Source organism: Heterodontus francisci, chromosome 27, assembly GCF_036365525.1.
Source record: "Heterodontus francisci isolate sHetFra1 chromosome 27, sHetFra1.hap1, whole genome shotgun sequence".
Classification (NCBI taxonomy): Eukaryota; Metazoa; Chordata; class Chondrichthyes; order Heterodontiformes; family Heterodontidae; genus Heterodontus; species Heterodontus francisci.
In genome coordinates, this window is record NC_090397.1 from 47,170,785 (window position 1) to 47,196,767 (window position 25,983).

Below are 25,983 nucleotides of genomic sequence, written 5' to 3' on the forward strand. Positions count from 1 at the left end.
CTGGAATTTGTGCCTTTCTACACTGTGATCCAACTTCAGCCAAAACTTTGATCAATATATGATAAATAACATTACCCCAAAAGTGCTGTCAAAATAATGGCAAGGCTTATCGCACTTGCTTATATTTGTGCTGATGCCAAAGCAATCTCAGGAGAAGGCAGATGCGTGCCTCATTTCCCATTCAAATGCACTGAGTGGCGTGAACTTCCTGTACTTGCACAATAGGTACTAACTTGCCACAGAAAGGTAGGACTTGACTGTCATTTCAGTCCAAGTACCCTATTAACAATTAACTAAGTGTTAATTACTGCCAAACAACTTCCCTGGCACTGAAAATTAAATATACCAAGTGTGGCGTCTTGTCCCTTCAGGCTTTAATCATTGTTGGAGATTGTTTTAAATTTAAATTCCTTTTTACTTTGTGTGTGTGTGTGTGTGTGTCTCTCAATCCAGTCTTTGTCTTCCTCTTTCTACACCTGATTTAACATTGAATTCACCACTCTAACTTACAGTTCCTTGTTCAGCCCTTATGCTGTACATTTCACAAACTTCCATCTGATTGGTTACGAAGAAACACAGTTGCTTGCCCTTTTCACTCGATCCCATATGCCCTGTAGAGGGCACTGCTTCCATATCGCACTTCCATATCACAACTTGAAGCACAAAATATCAACATTTGACTAACGGCGAGCACCGTTTGTTGGCCTGCCACAGAAATTTTTGAGTCAACATTCCTGCATTTTGCTGCAAAGAAAACACAGGATTCTAGGAGCTTCTGTGCCTGATACAAATTGAGACTTTTGGACCATTTGCAAGCTCCAATTGTGACCTCAGAATTTGCCTGAATACTTGAATGTTCACCAACATTTTTAAAGGATTTTTTTCTATTATCAATATTTGGTTTCTGCAAAAGTCACTTTAAAACAATCAATTCATTTTAAATCATTTAAATCATTTATGCATCTAATTAACAACTCAATTATTTTGTGGGGACCACTGAAGTAAGCTGGCTGAATTCTATGTGGGTCTCTTCAGACATTATTAAATGCATTTCTCGTTCTCTTCATGTCCCTATCCTGCGGATAGCCCAAGTGTCTCAACTGTGTTAGTTCTGAAGAAATCAGATAGGATGGTGATAATGATTGGTACAAAATACAATTGATTAAATTTGGCTTCCACCAGTGACTTTATATGGGTTATATGTATGAAAGCCTTTCATTTTCCATGTGGCCATAGTAACTCCACAGGGTTGTAAATGGGTTCAGCTTCTCTGCAGTGTGTTTGTTAATTCAGGACCTTGTGTGCTTCAGTTTTTTGAATTCGTCTTCCTATTACATTAGGAAAGCACTGATGGTAGCATCAATCATTATTATTAATCCTATTGTGCTTAAGGCATACTTCATTACTGTGAAAAAGGGGGAAAACTGATTTAAATGTTTAAATTCCACCAAAATACATACATTCCTTCAAAATATGTTCTGTTTCTCTTACATTTGCAATTATTTTCTGGCAGATGACGACCTATTGCTGTGTTTTGATTGTCATAACTGGTTATGTTGTTTAGAGCAATTCTGCATAACAAATGGAGTGAAGTAATGGATCTAATCCTAAAGCCTCGGCCTGGAGGTAAGAATTGGTACATGCATTTATGCATATCCAATATTGCCAAATAAAAATTTATATCCAAGTTGTTACAGTTGCTTGAAAAGATTTATATCATTCCTAACTTGCCTGAAGCAGAAAGAGGCTATCTGGTGAAATGCAGAGAAGAATGGGCTAAAACCAAGGACCCTGCGGCTGCATTGAAAAAGCTTCCGGTGAAAAGGTGTGTAGAAGGACAGTTGCTACGAGGCCTGGCAAAATATGGAATGAAGAACATTGCATCAGCATTTGGTATGGTAAGTTTGAGCTCATAGGTACTTGAGCGGAACATGACCGCCACTCGTTGGGTCAGTTTCTGTGCTGTATATTCTTTGTAATTAATTCACTTAATTCAAAAAATTCTTCTGCTATGTTTTAATAGGGTTGATCTAGAGTTGATTTTTATCCAGGTTCTGAAGGAATAGTTGTGTTCTATAGTGTTCTTAATGTCGTTGTTGAAAGCCAATCTTCATTTGCAGGAAAAAAAAACCTTAAAAAATTCAGCACTGTAAACTTGAAAAGGTTACATGTATTTATCAGAAATAACCTCGAACATCAATTTAAATGAACTTAATTCAAAGCTTGGATGAAAACCTTTTCTTGCCTTTTGAAATTCTTCAGGATTTTGTGTGTTTTTTTTTAGGTGCTGCGGGCATAGGATTTGAAAAATCAACTTGGATTAACCCATTCCTTTATTTTCAGATTCCAAGAAATAATCGACTAATGTACATTCACAGTTATCAGAGCTACGTGTGGAACAAAATAGTGAGCAAAAGGATTGAAGAATATGGACTTAAAGCCGTGCCAGGAGATTTGGTACTGAAAGGAGGTAAATGGAATATTCATTTTGTGTTGCACCTGTACTATAACCCACCAAACTCAGACCTGCATCTGTATAACATACATAGTTAGACATCAAGTCATGCTGCTCACTGTACCTTGCACCATGAGGTTAGTGATGTAAGTGTTCTGTGTGCAAACAATCTTCGACGCATGCACAGAATTCCACCTGATCAGACAGCTAATTGTTATAACATGGCAAGCACAGTATCAGCTTCTTCATTGCTTTAGGACAAGCTGAACCGTGTTAGTGTGGGACTGGAGTCACATATAAGCCAGAGTGGGTAAGGACAGAGGGTTTCCTTCTCTAAAGGACATTAGTATACCAATTTATGAACCTAGTCCCAACTGTGCCAGCTTGGTCACTTTTAAAATGTAGCTTCCACAGACTTGTTTATACTACATTCTGTGTAAACTCCAATCAATGTGAAACTACCTTGCATCCTTTGCATCAGTCTTGCATCTTTTGCTCCAGTGGGTTCAGGAATCCGATTGTTGACCTGTCTCCCAAATTATGCTGTGACTTTTTTGCCTCAACATGAACATGGGCACATAACTGTCAGTCAAATTTTTTTGGTGTTTTAGTTGATTTACAGAATTATCTAGGTCATACTTAGAATCAAGAATCAATGTTTAATATGCAACAAATAAAAGCTCTTGTTTTGTTGATTTTCAGTAACAGCAGTTCCAATTGAGGAATCTGATGTAGAGAAACATACCATACATGATGTAGTGATGCCCTTGCCTGGATTTGATGTTCTCTATCCAAAACATAAAAGTAAGTTATTAGGAAGTGTATTTGCATCTCATGTCAAACATGTTGAACTGAGAGAAAAGGCTGTATTTGGGGTAAACCCAGTGATGCAATGTGTTGATGTACTCCAGTCCTGCAAACAAAAGTACACATTGTAGCTTTATTACATTCTAGGTTTCTGGTCACAAGTGGGACATTCAGGGAGAATTGTTCCCCAAAGAATTAAGCCAAAATACCTCATGACCATTCTTAAGTTTGTAGCATAACTATTATTTTTGAGCAACTAGCCAGAATGATCCCAGTCCAGAGTCTACCATCTCGACACAGGCAGATAGATTTCGCATACAATTAGTGTACTCATTCACGACAGTAATTCACTGATGGTTTAGTACATTTGTATTCCCAGCATCAGTGCAGCCCAAAAGATAACTTTTTTGGGACAGTCTTAAGAATCATCACGTTTTATATGTATGTGAAATGGTATGACGTCTGGAAGTTATGTTGCACACATGAACAGAGATCTGCACGTCCTTTCTGGTCTCAACAAAATGTGAAGTGCTTGGTTGCTGAACAGCTCTGGGCAGTAACTAAAGTGGTGCTTTATTTGTGGACTTTTATAAAAAAAAAAATTGTTCTTGTGATGTGGATGACACTGACAGAGCAACACTGCCCATCTCTTGTTACTATAAGAACATATTGGTGGCCTTTCTTCTTGAACCATGTGGTGACGGTGCTTCCACAATGGTGTCTAGGTAGGGAATTCCAGGCACTTTACATAGCAACAATTAAGGATTGGTAATTATATATCCAAGTCTGGATGGTGCGTGACTTGAGAGGACTTAGAGATGATGGTGTTTGGCCTCAACTGCTTTCTGTGGTAGCGAATTCCACAGGGTCACCACTCTCTGGGCGAAGAAATTTCTCCTCAGCTCAGTCCTGAAAGGTTTACCCCCATATCCTTAGACTATGACCTTTGGTTCTGGACCATCTGATACCAGCACTCCATAGCCACAATATGTGTTATTTACCACCTGCGCTCAGGACTGAAGGATGTCCACCTGCCACTGGCACACTGTTGCTGCAACATATACAGTCTACCATTGGGAACATCCTTCCTGCATCTACCCTGTCGAGTCCTTTTATTTATTTATTTAGGGATACAGCACTGAAACAGGCCCTTCGGCCCACCGAGTCTGTGCCGACCATCCTGTTAGAATTTTATAGGTTTCTATGAGATCCCCCCTCATTCTTCTGCTCTCCAGCGAACATAATCCTAACCGACTCAATCTCTCCTCAAACGTCAGTCCCGCCATCCCAGGAATCAGTCTGGTAAACCTTCGCTGCACTCCCTCTATAGCAAGAGCATCCTTCCTCAGATAAGGAGACCAAAACTGCACACAATATTCCAGATGTGCCCTCACCAAGGCCCTGTATAATTGCAGCAAGATATCCCTGCTCCTGTACTCGAAACCTCTCGCAATGAAGGCCAACATACCATTTGCCCTTTTTACCGCCTGTTGCACCTGCATACTTACCTTCAGCGACTGGTGTACGAGAACACCCAGGTCTCGTTGCATATTCCCCTCTGTTTATAGCCGTTCAGATAATCTGCCTTCCTGTTTTTGCTACCGAAGTGGATAACCTCACATTTATCCACGTTATACTGCATCTGCCCACTCACTCGACTTGTCCAAATCACCCTGAAGCCTCTCTGCATCCTCCTCACAACTCACCCTCCCACCCAATTTTGTGTCATCTGCAAATTTGGAGATATTACACATAGTTCCCTCATCCAAATAATTAATGTATATTGTGAATAGCTGGGGTCCTAGCACCGATCCCTGCGGTACCCCACTAGTCACTGCTTGCCATTTGGAAAAAGACCTGTTTATTCCTACTCTTTGTTTCCTGTCTGCCAACCAGTTTTCTATCCATCGCAATACACTACCCCCAATCCCATGCGCTTTAATTTTACACGCTAATCTCTTATGTGGGACTTTGTTGAAAGCCTTCTGAAAGTCCAGATAAACCACATCCACTGGCTCCATCTCGTCAACTCTACTAGTTACATCCTCGAAGAATTCTAGTAGATTTGTCAAGCATGATTTCCCTTTGGTAAATCCATGCTGACTCTGTCCGTTTCTACCACGATTCCAAGTGCTCTGCTATAAAATCTTTGATAATGGACTCTAGAATTTTCCCCACTACTGACATCAGGCTGACTGGTCTATAATAAAGTATATGAAGAGGAAAAAGGGTAGCTAGGGAGAGAGTAGGTCCCCTTAAGGATCAGTGTAGTAATCTGTGTGTGGAGCCACGGGCAATGGGCGAGGTCCTAAATGAATACTTCTTGTCTGTATTTACCGTGGAGTAGGTCATGGAAGCTAGTGAGTTCAAGGGACGGAACAGCGATATCCTGGAGCATATCAACATTACAAAGGAGGTGGTGTTGGAGGTTTTGAAGCGCATTAAGCTGGATAATCCCAGGGTCTGACCAGATGTATCCTCAGATTCTATGGGAAGCGAGGGAGGAGATTGCTGGGGCCCTGGCAGAGATTTTTGTATCATCGTTAGCCACGGGTGAGGTACCAGAAGACTGGAGGATAGCTAATGTTGTGCCTTTATTTAGAAGGGCAGCAGGGATAAGCCAGGGAACTACAGGCCAGTGAGCCTTACATTAGTGGTAGGAAAGTTATTGGAAGGGATTCTGAGAGACAGGATTTATATGCATTTGGAAAGGCAAGCTCTGATTAGGGATAGTCAGCATGGCTTTGTGCGTGGGAAATCATGTCTCACGAATTTGATTTGAGTTTTTCTAAGAGGTGACCAAGAGGATTGACTAGGGCAGGGCAATGGATGTTGTCGACATCGACTTTAGCAAGGCCTTTGACAAGGTTCCGCATGATAGGCTGGTCCAGAAGGTTCGAACACATGGGATCCAGGGTGAGCAAGCCAATTTGAGACAAAATTGGCTTGGTGATAGGAGGCAGAGGGTGGTAGTGGAGGGTTGTTTTTCAGATTGGAGGCCGGTGACCAGTGGTGTGCCGCAGGGATCGGTGCTGGGCCCTCTGTTGTTTGTCATGTATATTAATGACTTGGATGTGAATGTAGGGGGCATGATTAGTAAGTTTGCAGATGACACCAAAATTGGTGGTATAGTGAACAGTGAAGAAGGTTGTCTAAGGTTACAACAAGATATAGATCAACTGGGAAAGTGGGCAAGGGATTGGCAAATGGAATTTAACGCAGACAAGTGTGAAGTGATGCATTTTGGGAAGTTAAACCAGGGCAGGACTTACACAGTGAATGGCAGGGCCCTGGGGAGTGTTGTTGAGCAGAGAGACCTTGGGGTGCAAGTACATAGTTCACTGAAAGTGGCAACACAGGTAGACAGGGTGGTGAAAAAGGCATATGTCATGCTTGCCTTCATCGGCCAAGGCAACGAGTACAAGAATTGGGACGTCGTGTTACAGTTGTACATAACGTTGGTTAGGCCGCATTTGGAGTACTGTGTGCAGTTCTGGTCGCCGCACTACAGGAAAGATGTGATTAAGCTAGAGAGGGTGCAGAAAAGATTCACAAGAATGTTGCCTGGTTTGGAGGGCTTGAGTTATAAAGAGAGATTGGATAGGCTGGGTCTGTTTTCCCTGGAGCGAAGGAGGCCGAGAGGGGACATGATAGAGGTATGCAAAATTATGAGAGGCATAGATAGGGTGGATAGCCAGAGTCTGTTTCCCATGGTCGGGTTGTCTAAAACTAGAGGGCATAGATTTAAGGTGAGAGGGAGGAGGTTTAAAAGGGACCAAAGGGGTAAATTTTTCACACAAAGAATAGTGGGTATCTGGAATGAGCTGCCAGATGAGGTGATGGAGGCAGGAACAGTAGCAACATTTAAGAGGCATCTGGACAGGTACTTGAATGAGCAAGGCATAGCGGGATATGGAATTAATGCAGGCAAGTGGGATTAGTATAGATAGGCATTACGGTTGGCATGGACGGGGTGGACCGAAGGGCCTGTTTCTATGCTGTACGACTCTATGACTCTAATTCCCTGTTTTCTCTCTACCTCCCTTTTTAAATAGTGGGGTTACATTAGTTACCCTCCAATCTGTAGGAACTGTTCCAGAGTCGATAGAATCTTGAAAAATGACCACCAATGCATCCACTATTTCTAGGGCTATTTCCTTAAGTACTCTGGGATGTAGATTATCAGGCCCTGGGGATTTATTGGCCTTCAATCCCATCAATTTCCCCAACATCATTTCTCTACTAATACTGATTTCCTTCAGTTCCTCCCTCTCACGAAACCCTGTGTTCCCCAACATTTCTGGTATGTTATTTGTGTCCTCCTTTGTGAAGACAGAACCAAAGTATGCATTTAGTTGGTCAGCCATTTCTTTGTTCCCCATAATAAATTCCCCTGTTTCTGACTGTAAGGGACCTACATTTGTCTTCACCAATCTTTGTCTCTTCACATACCTATAGAAACTTTTACAGTCAATTTTTATGTTCCCCGCAAGCTTACTCTTGTACTCTATTTTCCCCTTCTTAATCAATCCCTTGGTCCTCCTTTGCTGAATTTTAAACTGCTCCCAATCCTCAAGTCTGTTGTTTTTTCTCGCGAATTTGTATGCCTCTTCCTCGGATCTAATGCTGTCTCTAATTTCCCTTGTAAGCCATGGTTTGGCTACCTTTCCCGTTTTACTTTTGCGCCAGACAGGAATAAACAATTGTTGCAGTTCATTCATGTGCTCTTTGAATGTTTGCCATTGCCTATCCACTGTCATCCCTTTAAGTAACGTTTCCTAATCTGTCATAGCCAACTCGCGCCTCATACCTTCGTAATTTCCTTTACTAAGATTCAGGACCCTTGTCTCAGAATTAACTACGTCACTCTCCAGCTTGATGAAAAATTCTATCATATTCTAGTCGCTCATCCCCAAGAGGTCTCGCACAACTAGATTGTCAATTATTCCTCTCTCATTACACAATACCCAGTCTAGGATGGCCTTTTCTCTAATATAAAAACAAGAAATGCTGGAATCACTCAGCAGGTCTGGCAGCATCTGTGAAAAGAGAAGCAGAGTTAACGTTTCGGGTCAGTGACCCTTCTTCGGAACTGACAAATATTAGAAAAGTCACAGGTTATAAGCAAGTGAGGTGGGGGTGGGGCAAGAGATAACAAAGGAGGTCTAGATTGGACCAGGCCACATAGCTGACCAAAAGGTCACGGAGCAAAGGCAAACAATATGTTAATGGTGTGTTGAAAGACAAAGCATTAGTACAGATTAGGTGTTAATGCACTGAATATTGAAGAGCAGCAAGTGCAAACCTGAAAACAAACAGTGGGTAAGCAAACTGAACAAGCTAAGATGAAATGAAATAAATGCAAAAATAAAGGTGTTAACACCTAATCTGTACTAATGCTTTGTCTTTCAACACACCATTAACATATTGTTTGCCTTTGCTCCGTGACCTTTTGGTCAGCTATGTGGCCTGGTCCAATCTAGACCTCCTTTGTTATCTCTTGCCCCACCCCCACCTCACTTGCTTATAACCTGTGACCTTTCTAATATTTGTCAGTTCCGAAGAAGGGTCACTGACCCGAAACGTTAACTCTGCTTCTCTTTTCACAGATGCTGCCAGACCTGCTGAGTGATTCCAGTATTTCTTGTTTTTATTTAAGATTTCCAGCATCCGCAGTATTTTGCTTTTATATTGGCCTGTTCTCTAGTTGGTTCCTCAACGTATTGGTCTAGAAAACCATCCTGTATACACTCCATGAATTCCTCCTCTACGGTATTGTAACTAATTTGATTTGCCCAATCTATATGCAGATTAAAGTCACCCATAATTACAGATGTTCCTTTATCGCATGCGTCTGTAATTTCTTGTTTAATGCCATTCCCAACATCACCACTACAGGTTGGAGGTCTATATACAACCCCCACTAAGGTTTTTTGTCCCTTAGTGTTTCTCAGCTCTACTCATACAGATTCCACATAGAGCTAATATCCTTCCTCACTATTGTGTTAATTTCCTCTTTAACCAGCAATGCAACTCCACCGCCTTTTACTTTTTGTCTGTCCTTCCTAAATACTGAATACCCTTGGACGTTCATTTCCCATCCCTGGTCACCCTGCAGCCATGTCTTCGTAATCCCGACGATATCATACCCGTTTACATCTATTTCCGCGATTAATTCATCCACTTTATTGCGAATGCTACGCGCGTTAAGGCACAAAGCCTTGGGCTTGTCTTTTTAACATTACCTGTCCCCTTCCCACTATTTTTCACTGTGGCCCTGTTTGATTCTGGCCCTTGATTTCTCTGCCTATCACTTTTCCTATTCTCTTTACTGTCTTTTGTTCTTGTCCTTGATTTCCCCTCCCCCCACCCCCCCTCCTCTGACTCCTTGCAAAAGTTCTCATCCCCCTGCCATTTTAGTTTCATCCCTCCCCAACCATTCTAGCAAATACTCCCTCTCGGACATCAGTCCCGGTCCTGCCCAGGGGTAACCCATCCAGTTTCTACTGGTTCCACCACCCCCAGAACTGGTCCCAATGTCCCAGGAATCTAAAACCCTCCCCCTCACACCATCTCTTCAGCCACGTATTCATCTGATATATCCTGCTATTTCTACTCTGACTAGCACATGGCACTGGTAGTAATCCTGAGATCACTACCTTTGAGGTCCTACTTTTCAACTTACTTCCTAACTCCCTATATTCTGCTTTTAGGACCTCATCCCTTTTTTTTTTTATCTGCGGCGTTTGTACCAATGTGTACCACGACCACTGGCTGTTCACCCTCCCCCTTCTGAATGTTCTGTAACAGCTCTGAGACGTCCTTGGCCCTAGCACCAGGGAGGCAACATACCATCCTGGAGTCTCGTTTGCGGCCACAGCAACACCTATCTATTCCCCTTACAATTGAATCTCCTATAACTATTGCATTCCCACACTTTTTGCTCCTCCCCTGTGCAGCAGAGCCAACCGTGGTGCAACAAATTGGGCTGTTACTGCTTTCCCCTGAGAGGCCATTCCCCCCAACAGTATCCAAAGCAGTATATCTGTTTTGCAGGGGAACAGCCACAGGAAATTCCTGCACTACCTGCCTAGTCCTCTTGCTCTGCCTAGCGGTCACCCATTCCCTTCCTACCTGTGGAGTCTGAGCCTGCGGTGTGATCACCTCTCTATATGTGGTATCCACGATACTCTCTGCCTCGCGGATGCTCCACAGTGTCCCCAGCCGCCGCTCCAGCTCTGAAACCCGGGCTTCCAGGAGCTGCAGCTGGAGACACTTCCTGCACACATGCTGGTCCCGGGCACTGGAATTGTTCCCGGCTTCCCTCATTGAGCACGAGGAGCCCACCATGGCTTTGAGCTCTCCTGCCATGACTTAACCCTTTAAATTAAATCTTTTGGAAGATGCTTAATATCAAATAATATCAATTACTCTGGTGCCCTTCTTCCCTGGTCCTCGTTACTACAGAACTTCCTAAAAAACACTCCTTACTATATATGAAAATAAACTGTAGACCTTTCTTACCGAGGTTATTAAGCCAGATATTTAGAGCTATTCCCCAACAGCAGTTACTCACCAACCAATCACCTTGCAGCTTTCTTGTGATGTCATGTTGACTTTTTTTTTCTAAACTCCGGCGACCTGGACTGCTCTCCTGGAAGGTATGAGGTAAAAGCCAAACAAAAACAAACTGCATGGATTATTTTTGCACGAGGATTATTTTTTTGAATTAATTTGAGAACTGCTGTGTCAATGTTCTTGCAGGAAGAGTTTTAGTATTACTGAGTTTTCTATTATTTTGATGCAGCATAATTCAATGTCTTCTACTCGAAGTAAATATCAATCTTACATAGGTTCCCTTAATACAGTTTTACATGACGCAAATTAATTCAAACAAATCGTCCCAGTGCAGAGAAAAATCTGTTCAAAGCATGTTTTTCTTTGGCTATTAGGTTCCCACTGTTAAACTGTAATTTATAGTTTCAGAACATTTTTTGTGCTGCCGTTATGTAAAATAATTACTGGTGTTTATGTAATCCAGGTCATTTATGTAGTAGAGAAATGGGACATTTCTAATAGTTATGTTTGTGTCTGTGTTTGTTTAAGTTGGCAAGGCCTATGAAGAAATGATGGCTGTGGATGGCTTGGATATAAATAACATGAAACACAAAATTCGAGATTATTCCTTATCAGGAGCATACAGGAAGATCATTATTCACCCTCAGAATGTCACCTGGTGAGTATTGAAGTCTTGAATAGGTTTTATTGAAAAAAAAACTAATGCTGAATTTGGACTAGTCCTTGTATTTATCCATTACTTTTGAGATGTACAATATTGATGTTCCTTCCTATCCTAAACAAAATTAGTCACTTGTGCATTTTGACCTTGTTCATTTTTGTATATGCAACCAGATCGGCTGTGACTTTGCTCTTGGTAAATCAGAAAAGGGGGATTGGGGGAAATAATTACAGGAAGGAACTGTGACACCTAATAGGAAATGTCTGCTATAAACAAGACTTTAGATGTACTGCTGCATTACTCCTATAGCTTTGTAAATGGTGTCCCTGTGACCTGGTATGTGGCTGACTTTTTAAATTTGAAGAGCCAGAAAATGAAACTGATTCTCACAAATTGCTGCTGCCATTGATTTTACATATCTTGAGAAACTTTTATATTCATGGGTACCATAGTGACAATAAGCCATTTTGATGGAAAAGATCTTTTTATGTCCCAACCTGTTTTACAATTTCCCAGGGTCTGGGAGCTTGAAGCAACTTCACTAGTTACTTTGGAACCACACCTGGATATTCCCCGTAATTCAGGTCACTGGAGTGCCTTAGCAGTGGAGGAAACTTCAATTTGAGGTTCTTTCTGCAATAGGAATATTGATGTTTTCAAATAAATACATTTAAAAGACTTGCAGCATAGCCATTGAATTTCCACTTCACAAAAATCTATTTTCTTTTTCAAATTCTCCTAGATTCAGTTCTGTGCTTTAGTTTTTTTGTAATTATAATTTTTTTCCTGCACAATATGGATAACACTCACGTCTGACTCAATGCTGCTGAGTCCCAGTGTTGTCTGCCACGCCTAGCTGCTGTCCTTCTCACTCGATATCATTTTGTCCTTTTTCAGTTATTTTTTTCCCTGTTTTCTTTCACTGCTGTTATGTACTGCATGCACAACTGCTTTGGCTGTCCACTGCAACAGCAGCTGCTTGTCATGCCTGCTCCAGTTGAGCAGAGAAGAGGGAGGCTGCACTATTGACAATTTGAATATTGAGAGCCACACTTCATTAAAAAAAAAGTCACAGGTTTGCCACTCATAACCCAAGAAGAGTTTATGATAGAAAATGCAGCTGTCTGCAAGTGAGGTACTAAATATTCCTGGATGCAAGGTGTTCAGAAAGAAAGGGAAGGAAAGAAAGGAAAAGGGATGGTAGTTTTGATTAAGGATAATATTACCATGCTGGAGAGAGAGAGGATGAGTTACCATTACATTGCTGGGTGTATTCTATAGGCCACCAACTAGTACAGAGGAACAAATTTGCAAGGAAATTACCAAAAGATGCAAAAACTATAGAGTAGTTATAATGGGGGGACTTTAATTATCTTAATATAGACTGAAATAGTAATAGTGTCAAGGGTGGAGACGGGGGAAGAGTTTCTAGATCAATGTTTTTGGTCCAAATGAGGAAGGAGGCATTGTTGGATCTGATTCTGGGGAATGAGGTGGGTCAAGTGGATCATTTGTCAGTAGGGGAACATTTAGGCGACAGTGATCATAGTATCATAAGGTTTAGGTTAGCTATGGAAAGGGACAAGGAGCAATCCAGAGTAAAAATAATTAATTTGGAGAGGTCCAATTTCCATGGGGTGAGAACAGATCTGGCCCAGGTAAACTGGAATCAAAGATTGGCAAGCAAAACTGTTATGGACCAATGGGCTGCCTTTAAAGAGGAGATGGTATTGTTAAGGTTGAGGTACATTCCCACATGGGGGAAAGGTAAGATGAGCAAAACCAGAGCTCCCTGGATGATGGTAAGATGAAGCAGAAAAAGCAGGCTTATGACAGATGTCAGCTTGATAATACATGTGAGAACCAGGTTGAATGTAGAAAGTTTAGAGAGAAGGGCGGCGCAGTGGTTAGCACCGCAGCCTCACAGCTCCAGCGACCCGGGTTCAATTCTGGGTACTGCCTGTGCGGAGTTTGCAAGTTCTCCCTGTGACCGCGTGGGTTTTCGCCGGGTGCTCCAGTTTCCTCCCACAGCCAAAGACTTGCAGGTTGATAGGTAAATTGGCCATTGTAAATTGTCCCTAGTGTAGGTAGGTGGATTGGGAATATGGGATTAATGTAGGATTAGTATAAATGGGTGGTTGTTGGTCGGCACAGACTCAGTGGGCCGAAGGGCCTGTTTCAGTGCTGTATCTCTAAATAAAAAATAAAAAATTTTTTAAAAAGTGAAAAAAGAAATAAAATAAGCAAACCGAGGATGAGAAGAGTCTGGCAGCTAACATAAAAGGGAATCCAAAAGTTGAGTTTTTTGACAAGGTGACCAAACAGGTGGATGAGGGTAAAGCCGTGGATGTGGTCTATATGGATTTCAGTAAGGCGTTTGATAAAGTTCCCCACGGTAGGCTATTGCAGAAAATACAGAAGTATGGGATTGAAGGTGAATTAGTGCTTTGGATCAGAAATTGGCTAGCTGAAAGAAGACAGAGGGTGGTGGTTGATGGTAAATGTTCATCCTGGAGTATAGTTTCTAGTGGTGTACCGCAAGGATCTGTTTTGGCGCCACTGCTGTTTGTCATTTTTATAAATGACCTGGATGAGGGTGTAGAAGGGTGGGTTAGTAAATTTGCGGATGACACGAAGGTCGGTGGAGTTGTGGATAGTGCCGAAGGATGTTGTAGGTTACAGAGGGACATAGATAGGCTGCAGAGCTGGGCTGAGAGATGGCAAATGGAGTTTAATGCGGAAAAGTGTGAGCTGATTCACTTCGGAAGGAGTAACAGGATTGCAGAATACTGGGCTAATGGGAAGATTCTTGGTAGTGTAGATGAGCAGAGAGATCTTGGTGTCCAGGTACATAAATCCCTGAAAGTTGCCACCCAGGTTAATAGAGCTGTTAAGAAGGCATATGGTGTGTTAGCTTTTATTAGTAGGGGGATCGAGTTTCGGAGCCACGAGGTCATGCTGCAGCTGTACAGAACTCTGGTGCGGCCGCACCTGGAGTATTGCGTGCAGTTCTGGTCACCGCATTATAGGAAGGATGTGGAAGCTTTGGAAAAGGTGCAGAGGAGATTTACTAGGATGTTGCCTGGTATGGAGGGAAGGTCTTACGAGGAAAGGCTGAGGGACTTGAGGTTGTTTTCGTTGGAGAGAAGGAGGAGAAGAGGTGACTTAATAGAGACATATAAGATAATCAGAGGGTTGGACAGGGTGGATAGTGAGAGCCTTTTTCCTCGGATGGTGATGGCAAACACGAGGGGACATAGCTTTAAGTTGAGGGGTGATAGATATAGGACAGATGTCAGAGGTAGTTTCTTTACTCAGAGAGTAGTAGGGGCGTGGAACGCCCTGCCTGCAACAGTAGTAGACTCGCCAACTTTAAGGGCATTTAAGTGGTCATTGGATAGACATATGGATGAAAATGGAATAGTGTAGGTCAGATGGTTTCACAGGTCGGCGCAACATCGAGGGCTGAAGGGCCTGTACTGCGCTGTTATGTTCTATGTTCTTCTATACGCATACAAATAGTAAAAAGGAGTGGGACGATTAGGGCTCAAAAAAGGAATTTGCACAAAGAGGCAGAGGGCATGACTGAGGTAATAAATGAGTACTTTGCATCTGTCTTTACCAAGGAGATAGATGCTGCCAAAATAGTCGTGAAAGAGGAGGTAATTGAGACACTGGATAGACTAAAAATTGATAAAGGGAAGTATGAGAAAGGCTGGCTGTACTTGAAGTTGATAAGTCACCAGGACTAGATCAGATGCATCCGAGGATGCTGAACGAAGTAAGGGTGGAAATTGCAGAAGTGCTGGCCATAATCTGCCAATCCTCCTTTGATAACGAGGTGGTGCCAAAGGACTGGTGAGTTGCAAATGTTACGCCCTTGTTCATAAAAGAGTGCAAGGATAAGCCTAGCAACTACAGGCTTTTAGAAGCGATTATCCGGGACAAAATTAACAGTCATTTGGACAAATGTGGACTAATTAAGGAAAGGCAGCCCAGATTTATTAAGGGCAAATCGTGTTTGACTAATTTGATGCAGTTTTCATAAAGGATAGATGAGTGTAATACAGTTGATGTGGGTTACATGGAGAATTCCAGAAAGAATTTGATAAAGTGCCATATAACAGGCTTGTCAGTAAAGTTGAAGCCCATGGAATAAAACTGACAGTGGCAGCATGGATAGGAAGGTGGTTGAGTGGCAGGAAACAAGAGCAGTGATGAACACTTGTTTTTTTAGACTGGAGGAATGTGGGGTTCCCCAGTATTAGGACCGCCACTTTTCTTAATCTGTATTGATGACCTAGACTTGGGTGTGCAGGGCACAATTTCAGAATTTGCAGTTGACAAAACTTGGAAGTATTGTGAACTGAGAGAGGATTGTTATAGTCTTCAAGAGGACATAGACAGGCTGATGGAATGGGTGGACACGTGGCAGATGAAATTTATTGCAGAGAAATGCGAAGTGATATATTTTGATAGGAAGAATGAGGAAAGGCATTAGAAAATAAAGGATACAATTCTAAAGGGGGTGCAGGAACTGGCGGTATACATACACAAATCGTTAATGGTGGCAGGGCAGGTTGAGAAAGCGGTTAATAAGGCATACGGGATCCTGGCCTTTATAAATAGAGGTATAGAGTACAAAAGCAAGGACGTAATGGTGAGCCTTTATAAAATACTGGTTTGACCTCAATTGGAGTATTGTGTCCAATTTTGGGCACCACACTTTAGGAAGGATGTGAAGTGTTAGGACTAGGTGAGAAAGGTGTCTAGGGTCCCTCTCTGCCTTCACCTGGTTTAATTTTAAACACACCGTGTTTTGAGCTCCCCCTTGGTGAATCCTTGTTCACCGCTTTCCAATTATAAGGCAAAGAAATAGCACAAACAGGCTTTCTTACGTTTAAAGGTGAAATTTTATTAAACTTAAAACTCTAATTTGGTTAACGCCCACGGATACATGCCGCGCCCCACGCTAGCTTGCATACGCGATACGCACATGCAAATCGAGACAGGAAAGAGCAGAAGAAAAATAGTGGAAAGGTTTGACACAATCTCTGAAGAGGGTCTTTTGTTACTGTGCTTCAAGCTCGTTGTAGTCCTTGCTTGTAGGTAGATCTTGCTTTTCGTTAGGGCCCAGTATTCTTCTTAAACCTTATTTGCTATAGGAGACTTCTCTCTCTTGGGGTTCATGTGTCTTCAATGAATTCCGAAGTTGGTGAGAAAGAGATGGGAGCAGATAGAAGAGGCTGTGGTGAGCCAGCCACAAGGTCTTTTCAGTCCAGGAGCAAACAGCTTTCTGAGTTCAAATTCTCTGTGGCGAGTTCAAAAAACCTGCAACAGCCAGTTAGTCATGTCACCAGCTGGCCTAATCAGTCCTGGCCCTAGTGAATTGTCTTGTCCGAGCAAACCTTGGAATGTCTCCTCTGCACAAAATACCTGGTGATCAAAAGTCCATTGTGGGTTAAATTGGAGCAGGGAATAGCCCCTTTGTCCTTTCAAGTACTGTCTGTCAATATGCAAAAATGTTTTTCCAGCCAGTCTGGCAGCCCTTGTAATAGGTGTTCACTTCTTCTCAGCAGCAATTTGAAATTTAATGTCCATGTGGTGAAATTAATATGCCTCATTCTTGGCAGGTGAGGGCCTGCATGACCGAAGGCATTAGAGAGGATGCAGAAAAAAGTTACAAAAATGATTCTAGGGATGAGGGACTTCAGTTACTTGGATAGATTGGATAAATTTGGGCCATTCTCCTTGGAGAAGAGTAAGAGGAGAATTGATAGAGGCATTCAAAATCGTGAGAGGTCTGTACAGAGTAGATAAGGAGAATTTGTTCCCATTGGTAGAAGGATCAAGAACTGGAGGAAACTGATTTAAAATGAATGGCAAAAGAACCAAAGATGACATGAGGAAAAACATTTTACGCAGCGAGTATTTAGGATCTGGAATGCATGGCTTGAGAGTGTGGTGGAGACACAGTCAATCCTGGCTTTCAAAGGGGAATTGGATAATTACCTGAAGGAAAAACAATTGCAGGGCTATGAAGAAAAGGCAGGGGAGTGGGACTAGCCGAGTTGTTCTTGCAGAGAGCCAGCACAGAGACAATAGGCCGAATGGCCTCCTGTGCCGCACCCATTCAATGATGCTATGATTCTATAGGTGGAAGTGCTCTTCTAAGGTTTGAATTGATCTATATTTTCTGTTTGGTAATGCAGAGGTATATTTAGAGTGCATATCAGCTTGGCTATTCGTGAGCTTTTGCAGATACTGTTGCAGGGTGCAAAGTGGAGAATGTTCTCAACCCATCATTCACTGAAGAGCTTAAGTATTTGCATATATGCATTTGGAACACATGTATAAAGCGCATGGATTTAGGTTACGTGTTACGAGGTATTTCTTTTCAGAGTAACCATCTCTAGAACAGATTGCCCAAGCATATAGCGAGTATGGATTCCGAGCAATTCTTCAAAAGGGGGCTGGACAAGTTCCTGAAAGAGGAGGACATTTTCAGTTAGAAGGCAATTTGCTGGCTGGTTGGGATTAGAATAATTTATAGGTTACCAGTCTGCTGAAAATTTGATACATTGCCATAGGAGCCAATGAAGTGTAGTCACTGTAATGTAGGAAACATGGCAGTCAATTTGCACACAGCAAGCTCCCATAAACAGCAATGTGATAACTAGATAATTTTTGGGGGATATTGACTGAGGGATGAATATTGGCCAGGACACTGAGGATAACTCCCCTGCTCTTCATCGAAATAGTGCCATGGAATCTTGTATGCCCATGGTTGAGAGAGCAGACAGGGCCTCAGTTCAACATCTCATCTGAAACATGGCACCTCCGACAGTACAACACTCCCTGAGTACTGCACTGAAGTGTCAGCCTTGATTTTTATGCTCAAATCTTGGAGTGGGACTTGAATGCATAACCTTGTGACTCAGAGCCAAGTGTGTAACCAACTGAGCCATGGCTGATGCACAAATTGGCCCAGGTTTTCTGTTCTTACCTCTCCCAGGAGGTTGTGTGAGTAGGAGTTGGGAAAATGATGTACGAGGCTGCACTATGTCTGGATGTGGTGGACCTGATGGACCAAAATGGTCTCTTCCCAGTTTTTATTTTAAATGTTCATACAATGACTCAAGCTGCGGAATGATTTGTGCTGTTAAGTTATTTTGCCTTTCGAGTTCTGAAATTTTTTTTCCGAATCTCAAATTCATAGGCAGATTCTAGTGTATGATGATAACAAAATTCCATTGGTTCGCACTGATGTGGAAAAGCTGGAAGGAACACCTTTATCTGAATTCTCTAAAGGTAGGGAAAACATTTGACGTGGGAATGCAGCTTGATAATGTTGAATTGATACTAAATTGACTAATTTGCAATGCATTCTCTAATATAGAAACCCCAGTGTCATGTTTTTCTTTTCTGCCAGGTTTTGCTCCTCTGCCCTGAAGGTCTTTCCTCTTTGCTGGGTTATGGTTCCATGAGTACTGGTCACCATTGGTGAATTGCTCAAATGGTCATGCTTCATGCATGATCCTATACAGTTGAGTGTTGTCAGGCTATCCAATCAGGTTTCTGCTCCTGCCACAGCACTGAAATGGGAATCATCAAAGTCACAAATGATATTCTCTGTGAGTGTGATCGTGGTGTCCTATTTGACCCTGAGCAGAGCTTCCAATCCTGTATGCTCTCCGTCACAGAGTCCACCTACCTCCCTTCTGTAACATAGCCCATCCTCCATCCCTGTGTCAGCTCATCTGCTGCTGAAAGCCTCATCCATGCCTTTGTTACCTCTAAATTCAACTATTCCAATTCTCACTGAGCCGGCCTCTTATCTTGCACTTTCCGTAAACTTGAGCTAACCTAGTACGCTGCTGCCTGTATCCTAGTCCACACCAAGTTCCCATCACCCGTGTGCTTGCTGGTCTCCATTGGCTCCAGTCTGGCAATGTCTCGATTTAAAAAAAAAAAAATTCTTATCCTTGTTTTCGGATCCTTCTGAGGCTTCGCTCCTCCCTATCTCTTTAACCTCCTCAAGCCCTACAATCTCTCCGATCCTCCAATTCTGGTCTCAGAAAAAAAAATAGGAGCAGCAGTAGGCCCTTTGGGCCTGCTCCGACAGTCAAAAAAGATCATGGTTGATTGTCCAGTTCAGTACCCTCTTCTCACTTTCTCCCCATATCCCTTGACCCCTTTGGCATTAAGAAATATATCTATCTCCTTCTTAAATATATTTAATGACTTGGCCTCTCCACTGCCTTCTGCAGTAGAGAATTCCACAGGTTCACCACTCTGAGTGAAGAAATTTCTCCTCATCTCAGTTCTAAATGGCATACCGCATATCCTGAGACTGTGACCCCTGGTTCTGGACTCCCCAGCCATCGGGAACATCCTTCTGCATCTAGCCTGTCTAGTCTTGTTAGAATTTTATAGGTTTTTATGAGATCCCCTCTCGTTCTTCTAAACTCTAGTGAATATAGGCCTAATCAACCCAATCTCTCCTCATACGTCAATCCTGCCATCCCAGGAATCAGCCTAGTAAATCTTCTTTGCACTCCTTCCATGGCAAGAACATCCTTCATCAGATAAGGAAACCAAAACTGCACACAATACTCCAGATGTGGACTCACCAAGGCCCTGTATAACTGCAGTAAGACATCCTTGCTCCTGTACTTAAATCCACTTGCAATGAAGGCCAATATACCATTCGCCTTCCTAATTGCTTGCTGCACCTGAATGCTTGCTTTCAGCGACTGCTGTACAAGGACACTTGGGTCTTGTTGCACCTCCCCCTCTCCCAATCTATCACCATTAAGATAATCTGCTTTTCTGTTTTTACAACCAAAGTGGATAACCTCACATTCATCCACGTTATGCTGCATCTACCATGCATTTGTCCACTCACCCAACTTGTCCAAATCACATTGGAGTCTCTTTGCATCCTCCTCACAGCTCACATTCCCCCCCAGCTTTGTGTCATCTGCAAACTTGGAAATGTTACATTTAGTTCCCTCACCAAAGTCATTAATATATATTGTGAATAGCTGGAGCCCTGCGCTACCCAACTAGTCACTGCCTGCCACCTGGAAAAAGACCCGTTTATTCCTACTCTCTGTTTCCTGTCTGTGAACCAATTCTCAATCCATGCCAGTATATTACCCCCAATCCCATGTGCTTTAATTTTGCACACTAACCTCTTATGTGGGACATTATCAAAAGCCTTCTGAAAATCCAAATACATCACATCCACTGGTTCTTCCTTATCTATTCTACTAGTTACATCCTCAAAAAACTCCAGTAGATTTGTTAAGCATGATTTCCCTTTTGTAAACCCATGCCCAATCCCGTTTATGCTTTCCAGGTGTTCTGCTACCACATCCTTTATAATAGACTCTAACAATTTCCCCACTACTGATGTAAGGCTCACTGGTCTGTAGTTCCTTATTTTTTCTCTCCCTCTTTTTTTAAATAGTGGGGTTACATTTGCCACCCTCCAATCTGTAGGAACTGCTCCAGAGTCTATAGAATTTTGGAAGATGACCACCAATTTCCAGGGCCACTTTCTTTAGTACTCTGGGATGTAAATTATCAGGCCCTGGGGATTTGTCAGCCTTTAATTCCGTGAATTTCCCTAGCACTATCTTGTGCATCTGCGATTTAGATTGCCCTCCAATGGCGGCTATGCCTTCAGCCGCCTAGGCACTAAGCTTTAGAATTCGTTCTGTAAACCTAATCCCTCTCTACTTCTCTCTCACCTTTTAAGATGCTCCTTAAAAACTATCTCTGTGACCAAGGTCACCTGTCCCAATATCTCCTTATGTGGCTCTGTGTCAAATTTTGTTTGATAAAGCTCCTGTGAATGTCCTGGTATGCTTCACGATGTTAATGGTGCTGTATAAAATGCATGTTGTTGTTGCTATGTAGCCAATATGTTTAAAGTATCTCTTAAAATTTTGATGTCTTCAAAATGGTGAACATTTTCGTCCAAAACCTTTTTTCCTGATGCCTAATGTCAATGAATAACAGGTGAAAAGCCAGCTAATTATTATAAAATTAAAATCTAGTTTTGATACCCTGCAAGTATGTTTAAAGTCTCTGCAGCATTGGCACCACTTTGATGTTTACATTTTTCTCCAGGTTGTTGAAAACAACTTGATAGTTCTGCTGATCTCCCCCTTAATCTCAGGCCTTCAACTGTAGCTTCATTCTGAAGCTTTAGAATATGCAGGGAGAAAAATAATCATTTTATCTGGGTTACGTCTTAGAAAAAGCTCTCTAAAATTTCTTTTTCTTTCTTTTGGGCCTCCTTATCTCGAGAGACAATGGATACGCGCCTGGAGGTGGTCAGTGGTTTGTGAAGCAGCGCCTGGAGTGGCTATAAAGGCCAATTCTGGAGTGACAGGCTCTTCCACAGGTGCTGCAGAGAAATTTGTTTGTTGGGGCTGTTGCACAGTTGGCTCTCCCCTTGCGCCTCTGTCTTTTTTCCTGCCAACTACTAAGTCTCTTCGACTCGCCACAATTTAGCCCTGTCTTTATGGCTGCCCGCCAGCTCTGGCTAATGCTGGCAACTGACTCCCACGACTTGTGATCAATGTCACACGATTTCATGTCACGTTTGCAGACGTCTTTATAACGGAGACATGGACGGCCGGTGGGTCTGATACCAGTGGCGAGCTCGCTGTACAATGTGTCTTTGGGGATCCTGCCATCTTCCATGCGGCTCACATGGCCAAGCCATCTCAAGCGCCGCTGACTCAGTAGTGTGTATAAGCTGGGGGTGTTGGCCGCTTCAAGGACTTCTGTGTTGGAGATATAGTCCTGCCACCTGATGCCAAGTATTCTCCGAAGGCAGCGAAGATGGAATGAATTGAGACGTCGCTCTTGGCTGGCATACGTTGTCCAGGCCTCGCTGCCGTAGAGCAAGGTACTGAGGACACAGGCCTGATACACTCGGACTTTTGTGTTCTGTGTCAGTGCGCCATTTTCCCACACTCTCTTGGCCAGTAAAATTACTGTAGGTAGTAAAATTACTACCTACAATATGATGAATGTTCTGCTAACACCACCTTCCACTTGCAAAATACAATGAAAGCAAATCAGTAGTTTGGTTCTGTGGACATTTTTTAATAACCACCAGTTCAGTTGATAAATGACTGATCATCTCATTTTTTGGAAGTTTAATTTTGCAGTTATTTTTTATTACAGATGGTAAATATAAAGCCCTGAAAATGGATTTTTCACTTCCTCCTTCCACTTATGCTACAATGGCTATTCGAGAGGTGCTCAAAATGGACACGAGCATCAAAAATCAAAGTCAGCTGAACACTGTCTGGTTACGATAATTTGAGAAATGTTCTGAGAATCTTTAGAAAAGTAGAATGTGGAGTGTTTCAAATGAGTCTATATTGTTTTGCAGCAACTCCTGAAATGCTCAAGCAAAGTGCTACTTATATTTTCATTCACATAAGCAAAATCATTCTTTTAAGATTGTTTTAACGTTGGAGGGTTGATTTTATTTTTTAGATGTTTGTAAAAGTTAATGACTTTAAAGTGCACTATGACAACATTGATCAATAAACATATCTTTGGTATACACGGCTCACTTGCTTTTCTTGCATTTTTTTGCAGCAGTAATTTTTATAGCACCATTAAAATTAGGAGTTTTGAACATGGTATAAGTAAAAGAACTTCCAATCATCTGAAGTTTGGAATTTGAACTACAAAAAGCAAATCTGAGAAAACAATTTTGGGATATTTTGGTAGTTTACTAACTAGTCTCATCCAGCAGTTTAGACCAGTTAGTCTAACATCAGTCATTGGGAAAATGCTGGAATCTATTAAGGAAGTCTTAACACTGCACTTAGAAAAGCACAGTATGATTTGAACAAGTCAACATGATTTTACTAAAGGGAAATCCAGTTTGACAAATTTATTAGAATTTTTTTGAGGTTCTAACTAGTAAGGTAGATAAAGGGGAACCAGTAGATATTGTATACTTGGAGTTCCAAAAGGTTTTCGATAAGGTGCCACATAAAAAGTTAACAGGCAGGATAAGGGCTCATGGAGTTGGGATAATATATTAGCATGGATAGAGGATTGGTTAATGGACAGGAAGCAAAGAGTGGGCATAAACAGGGCATTTTCAAGTTGGCAGGCAGTGAATAATGGAGCCACAAGGATCGGTGCTGTGGCCTCAGCTATTTACAATCTATATCAATGACTTAGATGAAGAGACAGAGTAATGTATCTAAGTTTACTGATACAAAAGTAAATGGAAAGGTAAGCTGTGGGGAGGACACAGAGGCTGCAAAGAGATATAGACGGGTTAAGTGGGCAACAAGATGCAGATGGAATATAATGTAGGGAAGTGTGAAGTTATTCACTTTGGTCATAAGAATAGAAAAACGGATTTTTTTTTTTAAAGCTGTGAAGCTTGTAAGTGATGTTCAAAGAGACTTGGGTGTGCTTGTACAAATAACACAAAGTTAGCATGCAGGTACAATGAGCAAGCAATTAGGAAGGCAGATGGCATGTTGTCCTTTATTGCAAGGGGATTGGAGTACAGGAATGAGGAAGTATTGCTACAATTGTACAGGGTTTTGGTGAGACCACATCTAGAGTACTGTGTGCAGTTTTGATCTCCACATTTAAGAAAGGATATACTTGCATTAGAGGCAGTACAGCGAAGTTTCACTAAACTGGTCCCTGGGAGGAGGGGGTTGACCTATGATGAGAGGCTGAGTAAATTGGGCCTATATTTCTGGAGTTTAGAAGAATGAGAGGCAATCTCATTGAAAAGATGCTGAAGGGGCTGGATAGGGTAGACGCTGAAAGATTACTTCCGCTGTTCAGGGAATCTACAACATGGCACAGTCTCAGGATAAGGGGCTGATCATTTAGGACTGAGATAAGGAGAAATTACTTCACTCAAAGGGTTGTGAATCTTTGGAATTCCCTACCCCAGTGGGTCGTGGATGCTCCATCGTTGAATACTGTTACGACCGGTGAGAAAGGAGTCTAGGGTTCCTTCAGCCTTCACCTGGTCTTACTGTAACAGGGTTTAATTTTAAACAGTTTTTTTTTTAGCTCCCCCTTGGTGAATCCTTGTCCACCGCTTTCCAATTATAAGGCAAAGAAACCAGCCAAGCATGTTTTCTTAGGTTTAAAGAAAAAAGGTTGAAATTTATTAAACTTAAACTCTAATTCAGTTAATGCCTATGGATACACGACGCGCCCAAGCTTGTATATATACGCGATACACACATGCAGATAGAGACAGAAAAGAGCAGAAGAAATAAAGTGGAAAAGTTTGAGGCAATATCTGAAGATTGTTTTGGTTACTGTTCTTCAAGCTCGCTGTAATGTCCTTGATTGTAGGTAGGTCTTGCTTTTTGTTGCAGCCCAATATTAGTAAACCTTGTTCGATGTAGGAGACTTTTCTCTTTTGAGGTTCACGTGTCCTCAGTGGGTCCAGAGGCTTGTGAGAAAGAGATGGGAGCAGACAGGAGAGGTCTTCTCAGTCCAGGAGCAAATAGTCTTTCTGTCTCAAACTGTTTGTACAATTCACGAAAACTCCAGTTGCCCAGCAGGTTAGTCATGCGATTAGCTGGTTTGACCATGCCTGTTTGTGGATTTGGCCATCTTAGCAGTCATCCTGGAATGTGAGTTTCCTCACCTTTAATGTCTGGTGACCAAAGTCTATTGTGCGTTGAATGTGTCAGCGAATGGTCTTTTGTCTCCACAAGCACTGTCTGCTAGTATGTAAATGTTTTTTCCAGTCACGGCTGATCTGTTTAACAAGTCATTTCCTCACTCCAGCAACAATATAAAATCAATGTTCATATGACAAAATTAATATGCCTCAATCTCGGCAGGTGTGGGGGGGTCTGCATGATGATACATTTAAGGCTGGGTAGGCAGAATTTTGGTGTCTCGGAATCAAGGGATATTACAAGCGGGCGGGAAAGTGGAATTTAAGTCTAAGATCAGCCATGATCGTATTGAATGGCGGAGCAGGCTTGATGGGCTATATGGTCTCTCCTGCTTCTATTGTGTTATCTACAGTTGGCCACGGAGAGTTTGTGTAAGAGTACCCCAGGTGACCAGTTTATGGATTTTCTCTTCCAGTCTCACCATCGGGCAACTGCCAGCCCCCACACACCCCAATTCATTTTAAGATTTGTAGGGCAGCAAGACAACACACTGCTGATTGTGTTTTAGCTTTTTGATATATGTTCATAACTTGGACTTGGGTTTCTAGGGCATAATTTCAATGTTTGCAGATGAAATGTCGTAATAGTGAGCAGGATAGTAATGGACTTCAGGAGGACATAGACTGGTGAAATGGGCACACACATGGCAGATGAAATTCGATGTAGAGAAGCATGAAGTGATTCATTTTAGTAGGAAGTATGAGAAGAGACCATATAAACTAAATGGCACTATTTTAAAGGGGGTGCAGGAATGAAGAGACTGGAGA

The 25,983-nt window shown here is 42.2% G+C and overlaps 1 protein-coding gene across 3 annotated transcripts in view; it reads left to right on the forward strand.

The window, feature by feature from the left end:
- pus7 (pseudouridine synthase 7) overlaps window positions 1-23,095 on the forward strand; it is a 74,825-nt gene extending 51,730 nt beyond the window's left edge. For 2 of the 3 annotated variants that reach the window (XM_068059286.1, XM_068059287.1), the window contains exons 10-16: window positions 1,565-1,626; window positions 1,738-1,898; window positions 2,344-2,470; window positions 3,158-3,259; window positions 11,369-11,498; window positions 18,721-18,812; window positions 22,710-23,095. In XM_068059286.1, the coding sequence (XP_067915387.1) occupies window positions 1,565-1,626; window positions 1,738-1,898; window positions 2,344-2,470; window positions 3,158-3,259; window positions 11,369-11,498; window positions 18,721-18,812; window positions 22,710-22,846 (811 nt within the window). In that variant the 3' untranslated portion in view covers window positions 22,847-23,095. The remainder of the gene's footprint in view (window positions 1-1,564; window positions 1,627-1,737; window positions 1,899-2,343; window positions 2,471-3,157; window positions 3,260-11,368; window positions 11,499-18,720; window positions 18,813-22,709) is intronic. The other variant, XM_068059288.1, reaches the window with a different exon arrangement.
- Window positions 23,096-25,983: the final 2,888 nt, after the last annotated feature.